The 18,023-nt window shown below is 38.5% G+C and overlaps 1 protein-coding gene across 2 annotated transcripts in view; it reads left to right on the top strand.

The window, feature by feature from the left end:
• Window positions 1–18,023, top strand: part of CPED1 (cadherin like and PC-esterase domain containing 1) — a 262,654-nt gene that overhangs the window by 61,604 nt on the left and 183,027 nt on the right. For both annotated transcript variants that reach the window (XM_032870574.1, XM_032870566.1), the window contains exon 4: window positions 360–435. In XM_032870574.1, the coding sequence (XP_032726465.1) occupies window positions 360–435 (76 nt within the window). The remainder of the gene's footprint in view (window positions 1–359; window positions 436–18,023) is intronic.

Here is an 18,023-nt window from a genome sequence, read left to right as displayed (position 1 = left end):
TTAGTGCTATTTTCTGCCAAAGCATAATTGGCAACTGTCAAGTTATTTGTGTTACTGTATTTGCCATAAGGACAGAAGTATTTTCTGTGAGTTTTAGCACATATCATGGCTGAGAAATATATCAAGGTTTTCAGAAGTATTCCCAAATATTTTAAGATTTTCCGAGGGCAAGTTTTTGTTTTATATTATCAAATAAACCACTTTATTATTCTGGATTTGAATGTTGAGTTGCAGAGATTTGAAGGTAGGGTGTAGAAAGGTAGAGGAGAGTTCACAACCCTACCCTGTGGGTTTTTGCATTTCCTTTGCTTTAGCATTTATGAATGCCCAACTCACAAAAATCTTTTCATTCCTTTCAGGTAAATATATTACCAGATATACAGCATCAGCTTTGCAGAAAAGAAGGATTATGCCAAATAATTAGAAGATTTCCAGGTAATCTCTAGTTTGCATCCTTATGCATAAACATGTGAGATATGTAGGCTCCTTCAGCAGATACTGAATAATGAGATCTTAGATTCTCATATTTAGCTCCTTTGTCTATCATTCCACTATCACAAATCTTCCAGAATCCACAAGGTTCTGCCCATGGGGAGATCCTGATAAAAAGGAATTCAAACGTTAAGTTTGATATTCTTTTAGTTTTGCCTTCTAACTTTCTAGGTAAATATTCCTTTCTTCCCCTGTGTTTGTCTTGAAAATAATTGCTGTTTTATTTTAAAAGCAATTATTGTAATTATTGAAATACTTCTTAATTATATAAAACAAGGTTTTAAAAATTATTTCATCATGATTAAGTAATTCTTATCTTAAGAAATTTGTTTCTGCTTTTTGAAATTCCCTCAATTCGTGTGTTTCTGACAGGATACAGAATGAGTAAATTCCCGGTCTTGACAACATTAGAAATTTGGGACAAAATTTACCATCTCATTTTTTTCATAGGTTCCCAAGGTGGGGGAAAAAAATATCAGATGGCCTGTAAGTCTTCATAGATCAAATTATAGCTTACTTTAAAACCCATGGGTGAAAGGGTTCCTCAGATTTCTTGTTTAAAATCCATTTAATGTTAAGTAGCTTATGCCCCTAGAAAGTATTTCATTATATAATTACAGTTTAGATCTGCAGAGCTTCAATTCTATTTTTAAAAATTTAATTTGTGTCCTAGTGGGATCAGAAACCTCATGTCCCTTGGGGTTTTCCGTGGAGTTTCTGCTTCCACACAAAACATACAGCACATTGGTATATCCCGTCGTAAAGACTACAGTCTTCTACTATCATTTCTCAAGGATTAAAATAAAACGAAAATGAATCAACAACTCAACTTTAAATTTAAGGTAGTCATCTAAAAATGAAAAATATTTGTTTTTATAAAAAAAAAAACTTGTTTTTATAGTTATTGTTTTTCTATGGCAATTGTAACTGACTCCATAGTCTCTAAGTTTTGTTTCATTTGTTTCTGTAAACTTCCACCTGGGTAGTTTTTATCATTTTCTATAAAAAAAAAAGTTTTTGTGAGATGCAAGTAAAATAATTATTTCCATTAATATATTATTAGTATCTAGGGATTCTTTATTTTAGGTAATTTGAAGGAAAAATTTTATTTCCATTTAAACAGAGCCTGCATATTTTTAAAGTATGTTTTTCTTTGTTGCTACTTACATTTCAAAATGACTGATTCAAAACATTAAGTTTCTGGGGTCCCTGGGTGGCTCAGTCAGTTAAATGTCTGCTCAGGTCATGATCCCAGGGTCCTGGAATGGAGCCCTATATTCTGTCTCCCTGCTCAGCAGGAAGCCTGCTTCTCCTTCTCCCACTCCCCCTGCTTGTGCTCTCTCTCTCGCTGTGTCTCTCTTTGTCAAATAAATAAATAAAATCTTTAAAAAAAATCTTTAGCTTTGGACTTAGCAGAACATGTAGAATTACAGGAATAAAAGCTCATTTATACCCAGAAATGGGTTACCACTTTAAAAAAAATTCCCCAAACAACTCTGACATAAGTTCATATTTTATATTTTGCTTCTCTGCCATTAAGAAACTTTTAACTGTCTTCTTTGGCTTTAAATATTATTTTTTCCTCAAGAACATCTATAGGTTCTAGAACATAATGTAGTCCTTCTCCACTCTGTCTAGTGTTTTAATTTTCTATTTAGCTATTTTCTATTTTCTAATTAGCTCTGTGACTAACAGGATAATTTCATGGAATATATAGGCTTTTAAATAAAATTATTTCTCCTATCATATTATCTAAATATTATCAAAGATAATTTCCTTCTATGTTTACCTGTAGAGGACAGCATATAAGGCCCCAGCATTATTTCTGATAAGCTTTGTATAGAGTATTTTCCTGTAAATGTTGCTACAAATATAGACTATGTGATATAAACTCAGTATTCACAGTATTAGAAACATCCTATTTGTTGTGACTAATGAATATTGAATATTGAATACAGATTAGATAGCAACATGTTAGTACCTAAATATATACTACTATTAAAGAGGTAAGATAGTAAAACCAAGCAAACTACTTTATAATTGAGCCATTTTATTTAAAGCCAAAATGGCCTGTGCCAATTTAGGCTGCGTTTCATTTGGAGGTAGACAAGACCCAAATTTTTGAAACCAGAGATTTACCTCTGCTATGTATTAACTCTGTGATTCAGAGGTGGTTGGTTTTTCTGTTTGCATTTTTAATCTATAAAGTGAGGCTAAGGAAACCCATTTCATAAGTTTAATTTTAAAAACATAGTAGATCATATGTGTGTGTGTGTGTGATTGGATTTAAAGATTAAAATATATTATATATTATATCTAACACATCGTGCTTCAACAATGGTAAACAGATCATGCTAGATTCAAAAAATGAAGCAACAGGCCTCACAGTATTTAATATTTTTTCTCTTCATATGATTGATTATCACTATGATTTTATGTTTTGGGCAAAACCTATGAAGGATTTGAGATTTCACCCTATTCCCAAGCTCACAAGTCTACCTGCCACTGTTTCCCAGGGCATGGGCAGAAGACATGAGACTCCCGGGTCAGAGACAAACAACTCTATTATTTACAGCAACAGCAGTAGGCAGACTACTAGCATTTGTACCGGTTCACTGAATCCCAGTTCCCACAGGGTGATGCGAAGCAGGAGAGGTGACACTTGTATATTTAGTGGTTTGCGTGTCAGTGGAGGAGCTCTGAGTTTAGGGAGTTAGGATGTTTTATAATGGGCAGTGAGCATGCCTGCCCTTTGCTCCAGAGAGAGACATTATTTTTGTTATACTAGACAAAACCTTCTCTTTGCTCCAGAGCGATACGCCATCTCTACTTTTCAAGGATATCTGCTGTATAAATATCCTTGAAAAGATAGTTCAGGACAAAGATTGTCTGTGCCTCTGTTTGCAAAATGTCCAGGAATGTGAAAGATGTATGGAGAAGAGTCTTCAATAGTTTCAGAGAAGAATACCTGACAAGTTCTAACTCTGAAGCTTAATCAATGTATGATAATTCCGAGCAAGATTTAAAGCCTAGTGGTGCGTCCGTTTCCTTGTCTATCAAAATGCAGCATCTGGCAAGGATTAATAATGTTGAGATTCCATGATTCCACTGTGCCTTTTTCTCATGCAGACATGCTGTCCCAGACTTTACCTTAAGCAGTAGGTGGAGACAGCAATGCCAAGAGAGGAGGGCGGATCATACTGGTAAATGTGGTTGGGACTGTGGGTGTGTAGCAGGACAGAGTTTGGGCCAGAGGTAGAGAAGTGTTTGAAGACAGCAGGTGAGATTAACACCGTCTGTTCTGTACCATCACTGAACTGAATGTACCTGCCATTAGACTTGTGACTCACTTTGAAAGGCACAAATCCATGGAATTTTTACTGGCTAGCACAGAGATTTATTTTTACCTTGCCATTTAATGCTTTGCCTTTTGGGGGAAAAAAAAAGGTTTCATAATTTTAGTCGGCCCAAACTCTGGCTAAGGGTTTTGCTGCTTTTTAGTAAGTTTGTTTTTTAGGTAAAAAAGGATTTCGGGGCACCTGGGTGGCTCAGTAGTTAAGCCTCTGCCTTCGGCTCAGGTCATGATCTCAAGATCCTGGGATCCAGCCCCGCATGGGGCTCTCTGCTCAGTGGGGAGCCTCCTTCCCCCTTTCTCTCTGCCTACCTCTCTGCCTACTTGTGACCCCTCTCTCTGTCAAATAAATAAATAAAATTTTAAAAAATTTCTTTCCCATATTTAAATGAGATATAAATACAAAACAAGACAACAGAAAATGTTTTTACTTGGGTTGTGAGTTGTTGTTTTTGTTCTTTTTTAGGCAGTATCATCATCCAACAAGCTCTGGTTAGAAGTGTGCCAAATTTGGGGGCATTACTCATTCTTTCCAGTAGTTTTATCTTAGCTCTCAGCATTGGCTTTCACGTGAAGCTTGAAATGTACCCAGACTTGATGCAAAGGTAGCATTTTGAACACTTTAGACTCTGTGTCCTCATTTTAATAATAACATGTGGGTACATGAAGAAAAAGGAAAACAATTAAAAAAAACATTTGTTGTATCTAAAGATAACTGGGCTTTAAAAAATTATAGGTGTTTACTGCCCAGTATAAAACACATCTTTTAAATAACATTATTTTTAAGTATTGATCAAGAAGTTATTTATCTCATGTGGCACTGATGATTATTTTTAATATTCCAGGTTTAAAAATTCCTGTTTGTCATATGATGTCAGCAAAATATTGTCAGGGAATTGGGTAGCTTAGCTTGGATTTAAACAAAGTGACATGGGAAATTGTTAATGCCTAATACCATTTGAGAATTTTTCTTGCTTTCATTTTTTTCCCTCCCCTCTGCTATAACTTGGAGGAATATTCTCCTACAAACAAGTCTATAAGAAATGGGAACATTTCCATTGTTAAGGACTGGGGACTTGTCTCTACAAGGCAATCAGGTGAACTTTCAGAGAAGGCCAGCTTGCTTCTTCTTTGTCCTCTCAAATACAAAATCCCTTCTCTGTGTCTCCTGTGTGTTCCTGTGTGTTCCTGTGTGTTCCTTCATGTTTCTGTCTTTCCCAAGACTTCCACCTCCTGTCCCATACATGATTATATCCTTTATGCAAAACATTCTTTCCCCAAGGAAAACTCATTTCTTTAGTATGACTGACTTCAGCTAGGTGATAGCAGAAAGTAAGCTGATGGAACTAATTCAGACTAAATTACACCCTTACCCCAGTCATAAGCCTCTTAGATGTATTTGCATTTTTATAAAAGAAGCTTGCAAACCCAATGAATTTCTAATTGGTAGAATTTCTGGAAGTGCATTCAAATTCCCATTCAATTCATTAGCAAGCTGTCCACTTCCAAAGCTACTTGGATCCATCTATCTACTTTCTCTGTCTCTACCATGAGCAGTTTAGTTCAAGACAACATTCTCTCATACCCTCCCCCCTTCTTTTCTTGCCTGGAAAAATCCACTCCACTACTGAGACTCCAGCCAGAGTTATCTTTCCCCCATCCCTTTCATAAATAAAGCAATTTCATTAGACCTCCTTATAGCAGTCTGTCTAGGGACTAAACAATGAGGTCCAGCTCTCTCATGACTTGATCCAAAGTTAGATTCTAGAACAGAATGTTGTCAGGGACCTGGGATGTGACTTGAACAAATTCATAGCAAATTCAGAAGCTTGAGAGGTCGGATAACCTACACATTTTCAGATTTGGCCTGACATCAAATTTATAGACTCTTTAACATAAGCCATTTGGTCTTCAAGAAGAGAAGAGGAGGTGAGGACGTGGGAAGTACAAGGCAGTAGCACATGGCATCACCCAGATGCACCTCAGCAACGTTGTGGTGTGAGAAACTTAGGGAAAATGCCCCCATGTTTCTGATCCCTGTAAAATTCAGTTACCACTGAGATTCAGATCCACCCAGTGGTCCTTCTTCTCCCACCTCCTTATCCCTGTACTTCTCGTATCTCCTTCCCCTCACCATTTTCCTAAGCCCTTGTTAACTCCAGTTTCCATTTTCCTCACAAAACCAGTAGTTTTACTAACCCCTGAGAACAATGACGCTGTGTTTTCTGTTAAAGCCTTAATCTCTGCAGTTGGGAGGGATCATCAGCATCTCTTGGCTACTTCTTCTCACTGTCATCTACTGACATCCTCCTCATTCAAGATATTCCATAAGGAAATTGTCACCCAGTTTCATTTCTTCCTTTCTACTTCAAATCTGCCATCAATCCTGTCAGTTTTGATGTCCATACCGATGACCTTTCATCCTCCTAACCTCACAAGCTCTTTGATGTCATCAAATCCATGACCTCCATTTTTTTTTTTTTTTTTTAGATTTTATTTATTTATTTGACAGAGAGAGAGGGAACACAGGCAGGGGGAGTGGGAGAGGGAGAAGCAGGTTTCCCACTGAGCAGATGGCCTGATGTGGAGCTCAACCTGAGCCATAGGCAGACACTTAATGACTGAGCCACTCGGGTGCCCCCATGACCTTCATTTCTCATCAACTTCAGTGTCCAACTTTGGTAGCCTTGCTTGGTACCTTTCACCACACAGCACTGCTCCATCTTTGAAAGCTTACTGATTCATGACTTCATAATCAGCCTTTCTGGCATTTTCACTTCTTCAATGCCAGAAGCTAGAACCTCAAATGACACATTTAGTGCTCTTAATTCTGCTACTTTCTCTGTCAGCCATTTTTGGTCATAATTCCTTTCTTACCAAGCACAGACCACTTAGTCTGCCACTTGAAATATTTCCCTGCAAGCACTTGGCAGCATTTGTATTTTTCTTCCACACCAGCCCTTAAGCCACCAATTATAGAAAAATCCTACAACCTGACTTTGCTGCTTCTACACAACAGACACCGGAGGAAATCACACAAGTTTGCTGTTTTCTTGTTTTTGTGTTTTTATAAAGTCTTCCTCACTTGCTAAAATGGAAAGAAAAATCATACTAGTCTGCAGTTGTCAGCTCAGCCATCACCACCACCACAGCTGGCTCATGGCCCCTTAAAGCAGCCTGTCCTAATTTCTAAAACACTTATGAGGATACAAACACAAAAAACTGAAGAACTATGCCTAGAACTTGCATTATAGATGTAAGAGGAACGTCCATGCTTCCTAAGGCTGATGGAAGTAAACTGTAGTTCTTACTGCTCTGTTCAGTTCTCTGTAGATAGAGAAAATCCTTTCCTCCTTGGTCAGGGTATATTTCAAAAGAAAAGCCAGCAGAATGTGCTGATGGTATGGATGGGGTTTGTAAAAGAATGTTTGCTACAGTTTTGGCCAGCCATCATTTGGGCTAAACAAGTTAGATACCAGACATGAAGTTTAATCTGTCATTTAGCTGTAGGTCCCCTAAAAGTCAAGTGGCAAGACAAGGACACATTCCTTCTAAATTGAGCATCTTGTTTTTTTAAAATAAAGGAAGTATAAAGGGGAAAAAATAAATACCCTAAACTCACAAACCCAGAAATAATAACTGGGAACATTTTTATGTATTTTGTTACTCAAGAGTACTTTCCAAGTGAAGTCAATTTTTGGAGATTGACACTTTCTTTCCTCTGTGTTCCCGTTGTACCACGTGACAACCTCCATTATAGCCAAGTCACATGGTATCTAAGCTGTATTTGTATGTGTTTGTTTTCCCACAAGGACTGAGTCTCCATGAGGGCAGGACATTTTTTTACTTCTCAAGTTCAGTGTGTGGTCGTCGTTCCTGGTATATAATAGGCCAGAGAGGATATTAATGGAGGAGATCAAGGATGTGGAAGGAGAGCCCTACCCAGCATCAGAGGGTCTTGGCAAAGCTTGGATGGATTCATCTGTTTAGCCATTATGAACTCAATGTTGAGTTGAGACTTTGAGGCAAAGGACAGGGGCTGGCAAATTTGAAAATACCGTCACATTCCTTCAAGATAGAATTACCCATTTTAAGTAAGAAGGTATTTGCACTTACAAAAGTACGACAGAACTGTTATACTATTACATATATGCAAGGCAGAAAAATGCCAATAATATACATAAGGTAGTTTCAACTTCCAGGTGATTACCACTACAGCCAAAATACTCATGACCTTAGCACTTTCTAAAAGGACAAGCTTAACACTTTCTCTCACAGTTGATCATTCATGCAGGCCGATCATGGACTTGTACTTCTCTTCGGTAGGCTCCTATTTTTGTACCGTTTCAACTCAAAGGTCTTTAAATATTTGTTCACCATTTCCTTAGAGGAGAAGTTAAGTGCTAACTGCCAGGAGGATGGAGTAGGAAGATAGTAAGAAGATTTTCTCTCTTTCCTACCCCATACTGTTTTAGTACTTCTTATAGATTTAACTCGCTGGACAGTTTTCTTCATCTTAATGGTTCTACATTCAGAGCAGAGGAAATCCAATACTTCTTGATGACTGTTGTGTTTCAGCATTTTTTCCTCTGTGGATCCTGTGAAAGCCAGGGTGTCTGAGATATGGCCAGAAAACCTAAATCAGAAAGAAAGAGCATTGATCTACACTGCAGTGAATGTTACGTGGCTTATTTTTCTTTGTTTGAACTCTAAACCTTGGGGGGGGGGGAAATCTCAGAAACTCTAACAAAGAAATGGAACTGCTTTGATAGATAATCTGTGGGACCCTACTCTCTTCATCCTTTCCTCTGTTCTTATTTCTTCATCCTCTTGGGGGCTCCTAGAAGCAACTTCCTGACACCTACCCGACCCCAGAGAGAGTTCTGCCTGGGAATCATGGCTTTAGATAAGGAACTTTAGAATAGAGAGAGTTAATAGCAGTTAGTGGGGGTGGAAAATACGGTTATGATTCTGTTTGTTCAAGTATGAAAGTGAGAAATGTTCTTCTCTTTCCTTCTCGTATCCTATTCAGGTTTTTGGCCACCTATGAGAGGGAAGTTAATGAAAACAGAAGTAAAATTTTTAGAGTGATCAAACATGAATTTTTTTAATTCCTTTTACCTTTCCCTTTCATTAGGGCTTTATGACATTGGTAAGATACATTAATTATGAAAAGAAAGAAAACAGAGATAAACAAAAAAGGAAAAATGTAAATGGAGTGCAATACATAATTTTTCATACCTTCCCCTATTAATATGTAGTTTTTACATACTAGAGTAACAGACACTTCAAATGTGAACAAATTACAGCATATTTATCAGTGGAAAACTATGAAGACATTTATCAATGATGGAAATCTACATTTATTCTCACAGAAAAATGTTTATATTGTTGAGTTAAAAATAAAAGAAAGGGACGCCTGGGTGGCTGAGTTGGTTAAGCCACTGCCTTCGGCTCAGGTCATGATCCCAGGGTCCTGGGATCGAGTCCCGCATTGGGCTCCTTGCTCAGTGGGGAGTCTGCTTCTCTCTCTGCCTCTGCCTGCCACTCTGCCTGCTTGTGTTCTCCCTCTCTCTCTCTCTCTCTGACAAATAAATAAATAAAATCTTTTAAAAAAATAAAAATAAAAAAAATAAAAGAAAGAAGAGCAATCCCTTTACATGCTGTACATCATCTACTTTATAAGTTTTGCCTCTGTATACCATTTCTGTAAAATGTATATTAACAATGTTTTCTCTTAAAAATATATTCTTTTATATAAACATACATATATTAATTCATTCAGTGCTCACAGTGTCTCCATAAAGGAGATACTGTTATTTCTCTTTTACTCCAAGGTAGAGAAATTAGGTACATTTCCCGGGATCTCACATCTAACAAGTGGCGTATGCACACAGGTACAGTGAGTCCGGAGCCTGGTTTCTTAAGACCTCACTCTGGCCGGCTCCTCAGCGTGGTTTCCGAGGCCCCCAAGGGCTGAGGCAGTCTACCTTCCTGCCAGGTCTCCCCTTATTCCCTCAACCTAACTCTGCTCAAGCCAATCTCCTCCTTCTGCTGTCCCTTCGACAGCCCACTTAACTGTCCTCTCCCCTTCCTGCCTTTGTCCAAAAGACCTCATTTGAACTTGATCATCTCTTTTAAAGACCTTTTTTTCCCCCCAAATACAGTCACATTCCAAGGCACTAGGGCTTAGGACTTCAACATATGAATTTCAAGGGGACGTAGTTCAACTCGTAACCTCCAGAGATGGGTGGAGGAGGCAAGGAGCTGTGACTGGCCGTTCCACTGGATCCACATGGAGAGAGGAGAACAGACCCCCAAGGGAAGAAAGAGATATAGGACAGGCAAAAATAGCTTCACTGGTTATGATAAAGCCCACCACATTCTTTATGCAGAACAACCCATGCCCCTGCCCTCACCGCAAATCTTTTGAAGTGAGAATAGTTACCTTCTCTTCAGCACCCAGAACTGGATCCTGTCCATTGGGTGCCCAAGTGCCCTTCTGCTGGCTGTATGTGGCTTTGTCCTCCTGCACCCCGCTTCATTCCTACTTCCTGCCGCAAAGCCCAGTTCTCACATGTTCTCAGACCTTGTCTCTGCTCTCCAGAGCCAGCTGATTAAATAAATTAATGAGTGCTGCTCTGCTCTCCTGTCTCAAATGCACTTCTTTTTCCCCCTGGACATACTTCAGCCCAAATGAATAATTCTATTGGTAAGAATTTTAGACACCGTTGCAGACTAGTCAGAACCTCATGGAAACTGCCGAATCATGCAAATGCGGCACTCACCTACACACTCTGACCCAACCATAAAATTCACTGTGTTGCCTGTGAGACCTAAATCTCTGAGTTAACTAATCACAGCCAAAATCAAGTGGACGTTTTTTGGCAACTGATAGCAGAGCCTTGCTCCATTTCCTTGAACGTGGGGGAAATTATCTGCTGTTTAGTATATAGTATGTTGGTTGGAAACTACAGAATTCTTCCTTCCACTCAGCATGTCTTAAAAAACAAGAAACAAGCTTGTCAGTGTGTTTAGGAGTACACACACACACATACACACACACATACATACGCACTGTATACTGCTGCATACCTGGCCACTGGCAAGATGGAGGGGAAGGGCACTGGTGGCCAGTAGCACTGGGATGTGTGGATGAGGCTGAGCTTTAAGGGACTAATTTTGTCATTTTCTCTTTGGGAGAAGCTGGACCAAGATGACTGACCCAAAATTGTCTCTCGCTCTTGTGTCACTCATGGCTTTACACTTTGCACATTTGGCATTAGGGCCATTTGAAAGGCACAGTATGTCCATTTTTCAGTAAACATTTGGCAGCTCGTTGACATCTCTGAAGTCGTGCTAAAGACCAATCAGCTGAGGGATCCCTCTGCTCTTGGGTAGGGCAAGTTTGGTAAATCTTTACTGGTTTGTGACCTCTGTACTTCATGCCACCAGCTAGGTATTTCTGTTTGACTTGGAGTTTGTAATCTTGTGCCGAATACTGCTATATGACAGAGGCAACATTGCAGAGCACACCTATAATATGTGTGATTCTGATTATTAATTCTGAGTTTCAGTGGATCTTGAAGGAAGAGGTGGTAAGAGTGGTAATCACTTTTGTGGTCTAAATCTCTATGGCAGGCCCCATTTACTTATTTTGATGAAAAATAAGCCAGTAGCATTGCATCTGCACAATACCAAAAAACTCGCTAAACTGTGAAGAACTACAAATGGTAAAGTTTTTTTTTTTTTTAATTTTTGCATTACATAATGAAAACTCAGTAAACTATGTTTGTTTATTTCACGGATTTGGTTACTCTGTCATCCCAACCTGCATTCATTAATCTGTAGTTGTCTATCTTGTTATGTGCACACACATTCCACAACTTAGTATGTAGTCTGCTAGAACAAACTATACTATGTTTGTTGGCGTTTTCCTCAATAATTACATCACCCAAGCAGTGATTGTGCTATTTTCCCCGCCTCAGTTCTTCCTGAGCCACTGTATTTGTAACAGAAATAGTAGTAGTGAATCTGAAGTCTTAATAAGATGCCTGAAGAACATAGCTTTCTTTAAAACAGACAAAAAAGTTCTCACAGAAGTAGCCAAACTTTTTATTTTTAAGTGATCAAGGGCTGCGCTGTATGGGGATTACAGGAGCTAGGTTAAGAAAGTTGCAGAAAAAAATCAGGTTCAAGGATTCAGCTGCTTGAAGTGGTGAGAATTCATCCTGACCGTTACATACTTGATTGTGAGTAAACTCAATAAGGAAAGGAGAACTATACTGTAATTTTGATTCATTTATCTATGTACTTTTAAATCTATCTAGATAAATAAATAAAAATATAAATATATGTTGATATATACATTTGATTTTTTTATATTAATTAAATCTATCAAGAAAGAGTGTGTGTGTGTGTGTGTGTGTGTGTGTGTTTGGTGCTGGAGAATAAAATGTGTGGAACTTCAAAATAATCTCTCTTCCAGTCTCCTTTTGGTGGTAGAAATAGATATTGAACAACAAAATTGCAAGTGTTATGAAAGAAGAACATTGTTACTAAGTTTTCTCTGCTCATTTCTTTGTTCATTCGTTTTCTTGGAAGTCTAAGACCATGAGCTGACTTTTGATGTGCAAGATATCATCAACATGAGGAAATAAAATCCCAGTAATGTGATGCATTAACTGTAATGCACACAACTTCTTAAAGGGTATGTTATAGAACACATTATTCATAGGAAGACGCTTCTTGTTTTGACTAGTCTCTTGAATTTCTCATTATAACTGTAATAATTAATAACAATTTATTAAGACCAAAACATTTTAACAAGCATTTAATGTCTTCCAATCGGACACATTCTGTTGAAAATATATTGATGGAGACCCAAAATGAGAGTTGCAGCAAGCCATATACAAAGTCAAATACATTTATTTTCCTAAATAGAATCTTAGAATCCTTCATTTGTAGTTGAAGTTGTGATTAGAAAGGATACATGTCTTGGCAGAACTATAATTAAGTGAATGAATGGGGTAGTTTTGGAAGCTGTTGTACTCGTTGATGATGGGTTGGGCGCACTTCTGTCTGGGAAAGCAGCACAGACTCTATTTTATAGTAAACCCCATTCAAATCCTCTGATTCATTACACCAGTAACTTTTGAGACAATTTTCTTTAAATTTCTCTTAGCACCATCTATTGGTAAAATAATGGAACTTTCTTTTTTTCTGAGTCATTTTAACATAATGACATCATAAAGTCATAGCAGCAGTACAATCCCAGTGTTAGTCATTTCATAAGAAAATGTGTAGCAGATCAAACAGTCAACTTACCCCACAGAGGACAAAAGTAGTTAATTCATTTGCATCCAGTGAGAGGGCCTTTTGAAGGCCCATTTTGCCTTATCCATTTCTGAGCATCTGTAAGAAAGCATGTACTTATAAGAATTCTAGCCTTAGGGTGCCTGGGTGGCTCAGTGGGTTAAAACCTCTGCCTTCAGCTCGGGTCATGATCTCAGGGTCTGGGATCGAGCCCCACATTGGGCTCTCTGCTCAGCAGAGAGCCTGCTTCCTCCTCTCTCTGCCTGCCTCTCTGCCTACTTGTGATCTCTGCCTGTCAAATAAATAAATAAAATCTTAAAAAAAAAAAAAAAGAATTCTAGCCTTCTACCTAGTGAAAGTAGAAACCAACAATCCTACAGTCCAGGTATGGGAGGACCTGAATTCCAGTTCCACCCATCTGACGTAGAGTCACAGGATTCTGGGAGAAGTACTTAGTCCATTTGTGCCTCTTTTCTTGGCTCGTGAAAGAGGAACAATTATACTGACCATTATATTCTCATAGACTTGTCATGAAAATGCTTTAAAAAAGAATACATATTGTAGGGACGCCTGGGTGGCTCAGTTGGTTAAGAGGCTGCCTTCAGCTCAGGTCATGATCCCAGCGTCCTGGGATCGAGTCCCACATCAGGCTCCTTGCTCCGCAGGAAGCCTGCTTCTCCCTCTGCCTCTGCCTGCCCCTCTATCTGCCTGTGTTCACTCTCTCTGACCAAAAAAAAAAAAAAAAAAAGAATACATATTGTAAATCTTTAGAAGTAATATGTAAGGCATTATTTCTATATTACTCGGGATGTCCATGAATTGACTTGGAAAGGAAAATTAAGTGAGGTTTTCAATTCTCCACTTTGACATAAAAGTGTCACAATAACATATATTGTTCTTTTTGGAGGCATTTTGAGTTGGAAAGAAGTAGGCAAGTATTACCTACAGTGAGAGGTTGAATATAGATAGTCATCAGAGAATAAGTACTAATTTTTGGGTTGTTTTGTAGATAATTATACTAGGGCCTCTTGATTTATGGCACAGAATTATTTTATAGATAAATTACCTAAAATAAGAGCAGGAGGTAACATTAAGTTTTTATTATATGTCAGGTACTGTCAAGCAATTTATACTTCTCTTATAAGTCTCTATAACCATTTATGAGGCATTTACTGTCATGAGTCTTTTAAATACAGAAACAGAAGTTCCAAGAACCTCTGGGAAACATAACCAGAAAGAAGCAGATCTATACCTAAAGTACTATATTATACCCCTTCTATCAAACTTGAGCCACTATACTGTATTTTAAGTTTGTTTTATAATATGAGAAAATAAGAAAGGAGTTATTTAAGAAAGCTAATACCTGGGCCTAATGAGAAATTGAACTTGTTTATGCATTTTATGATGATGATGATGTTGATTCTTTCATCAACTAAAATAACCCTTTTAATTTCTTATTTATCATAATACTTACATATAGACAGATGTTATGTGAATTTGCACGGGCAAAACATTGCTTGTTTTGTTTTAGTCTTTAAATAGGGAACTCAATAGCAGACGGAAATTGCCAGTCCTGGGTAGTGAGAAGCTTGGGTCCTCAGCCCTGACTGTCATTCCCTCTTGGGGGTCCCCTTGATATTTTCCCTCTTACCTCTTTTCTGATGTGCCCACCCTAGGCTCAACTCTCCAAACCACCTACGGCCTTTCTAGGCAGAGTAGAAAATTCACCACCACAAACCTCATGCTACAGCCCCATCCCCAGGGTCAAGGGTGAGTCAGATGCGGGCACAGCCACCAGGCTCAGATCTGGGCCTTTGGAATTCTAGGAACCACAATGGGCCACTTAGAAGGGCCCAGAATTAGTTGTCCTGGCTTTTTGAAGCTGCTTTTCTGATCTTCATTGGGATGATTTTGAGAATTCTCTTGATTGTGTAGCCAAACTGGTTGATAAAATACCAATCTGGGGTTGTGGATTAATAGATGTAAGTAGAACCAAATTGTTTTGTGGGAAATACATGATTTCTGTGGAATTAATTGTTCTCAAAGGTAGTTTTCAGAATAAGTGCCTGCTCTGACCTGATTGCGCATCTGCTGTTGGGCAGGGGCTAGGAGCAGACTGAGCCAGGCTACATATGTGTAAATCCCATCTTGGCCACTCAATAGTCCAGTGTCCTTGCACGAGTTGCTTACCTTGTCTGTCCTTCAGTTTTCTGTTTGCCATATAGGGATGATAATGGCTCTGTCTCCTAGGACTGGTAAGGGGATAGGTTGAGTTAATACCTTTTTTTTTTTTAAGATTTATTTATTTATTTATTTGACAGAGATCACAAGTAGGCAGAGAGGCAGGCAGAGAGAGAGAGAGGAGGAAGCAGGCTCCCTGCAGAGCAGAGAGCCAATGTGGGGCTCGATCCCAGGACCCTGGGATCATGACCTGAACCGAAGGCAGAGGCTTTAACCCACTGAGCCACCCAGGTGCCCCAATACTTTTAAAGTATCTAGAACAATGCCTTGCACAGAATGAGCAACCCACAAATGTTTAGTATTATGATTGTTTTTTCAATAACTATTTTCACAAATGTTAATTGATGATTACTAACTGCTGCTTTTATCTAGTTTGGTGAGATACGTTTTTCAGAAAATGTGGGAATAAGAAAAAAAGAAAGAAAATGTGGGAATAAAATCAGGATCTTAAAATAGTCACAAAAATATGTCTTTGCCTCCACTTATACTCACTGTCTTCAGATCCTTTCATCTCAAATCTTGTTGCCAATCACTTTTGGGTCATCTTTCTGTTCTTATCAGATCCCCATTCTTTTTTAATAACAAATATATTTGTTGACCTCTGATTGGTCTGGAAGGTAAATATCTCTAATTTACCTGTACAGACAATTTCAACAAGCCAGTATAATGGCCCGACTTTAGTATAATGGACAAATGGAAGGAAAGGCTTTATAACAGTTTATACTCTACTATGTAAATTTTAGGCACATAAAGTGTCATGAAATTGTCAAATCCTCCATTTATATTTTGAATCACCATCAATGTGACAGATACAAATTCAGATTGGTGCCATTGTATTGTAAGGAAACTAAGATTCCAAGGGTCACATCGCTATTGGTGATGTGCCTTTCCAAAATGATGAATAACTTGAGAAAATCACAAATTAAATATAGTCTTCTCTTGCTTAACTTAATTGCACTCCTGCAAAATTCCATGTAGATTAAAACTGGGCAAAATGCTTAGAGTTTACATGGAAAATGGAGTCAAGCTTGAGGTTGAAATAATCACCGTCAGGCATTTCACCCACATCAATGTCAAGAGAGACATTCAGAAGTAACGTGGGGTAAGGGAGAATTTGTTGTTGTACACAGAGTGACAGTCAACATGATAACAGCTGTTGTGGTATGTGCACGGGCCACCGAAAATGGATGGCTCATTATCCAGACAGATGCTGGACTTTGCGCCTTACCAATGCCTTCCAAATAAACATCATCTTGATCCTATCCAAAGCAGACATCTCACATTTATTAAATTATTATCTTTAATCCATTTCATCAAATTTCATTAAATTTTATCCATTAAATTTCAGTAGTATTCCTGATCATTGCCATGCCCTCAAATATCCTCTTTGTCTTTGAGGGTTTATCCTGTGTGCTCATGAATGCAGTCTTCTCATTCCTCGATACCTTGGCTACCGTATACTGCACTTTGGCTCTGCTGCCCTGTGTCTGTCTGCTGCAGATGTACACCAATGGTCATGTCCACCAAACCTGCTGTCAGTGGTGGCCCACATGGCAGGGGCTGCTGCTGCTGTGCCCGTCATTTCTGTGCCAAAATGCTAAGCCCCACATCAGGGATACCAAGGTTCATGGTGTGCCTGCTTCTCCCATGCCTGCTGCTGAAACTGTTGGTGCCCCGTCCCATTGTAACACTCACTGTTTCACTGGAAGGCCTTTGGTATTCTCAGACATGTGAATAAGTCAAAACTCAATTGACTTAGTAGTAAAAAAAAAAAATCAGTAGCTAAAATCCTTCTTTATAATTCTTTTTTTTTAAATTGTATATAGCGTTATACTCTCAACCTCTCATGGGTAATTGGAAGAAAATTTGCCTTAGTGTTGTTTTTGCTCTGACCGAAACCTGCGGTAGAAGACAAGCTGTGGTATATAGGAGCAGTGCGCTAGAAGGTGCCCTTCTCTTTCTTGTCCCTTTATCCTTGGGCTTATCTTGCCAGCCACCTCTTTTCTTTTTAGAAAGATTCCTTATGATTAGACTTCACCCACAGTTCTTCCGGTTAAGGCCAGACATGGTGGACTCCTAATTAAACACAGATTAGTTTCACACTAAAATTCTGCTACAGTGGTAAGTAAAACCAGGTAACCGTCTTGCCTCTCCCATTGATGATAGGGTTTAAAAGAGCAACAACAACACAAGGAGGTGTCTTTTCCTTCTTTTTCCCAATTTTGGGTGGCACTGAGCATTGTTGAATTCTAACAGTGTCACAACTGAACCTGAAATATTTGTCTTGACCGGAGTATGGAAATAGACCCGTAGACCAGTATTTATTCCTCAACTAGAAAGCCATAACTGTTTATGTCCCTGTGTTCCAAATATTGCAGAAGCAGAAAGTTTACTTTGAATCTAAATACAAAATTGAGAAGAAAAGAAGAAAGATTACATGGTTAAATAAACTGGTCTTTGGCCTAATTTATCTTTTTCAGTTCAGTATTTTATAATGTTTCTGTTTCTAGATTCTTTCTCTCTCAGTCCCGGGTAGTAGGGCAGTCAACAGCCAATTTTAGAAGAACTGGTGTCATTTAAGGGAAAGAACTTTAAACTGTATTCATAGCAGGCTATAAAAAGC

This window comes from Lontra canadensis, unplaced genomic scaffold (genome assembly GCF_010015895.1).
Source record: "Lontra canadensis isolate GAN:19392208 unplaced genomic scaffold, GSC_riverotter_1.0 scaffold2, whole genome shotgun sequence".
Taxonomy (NCBI): Eukaryota; Metazoa; Chordata; class Mammalia; order Carnivora; family Mustelidae; genus Lontra; species Lontra canadensis.
Note: the sequence above shows the minus strand (reverse complement) of the source record. Positions and strands in the feature narration are given on the sequence as shown.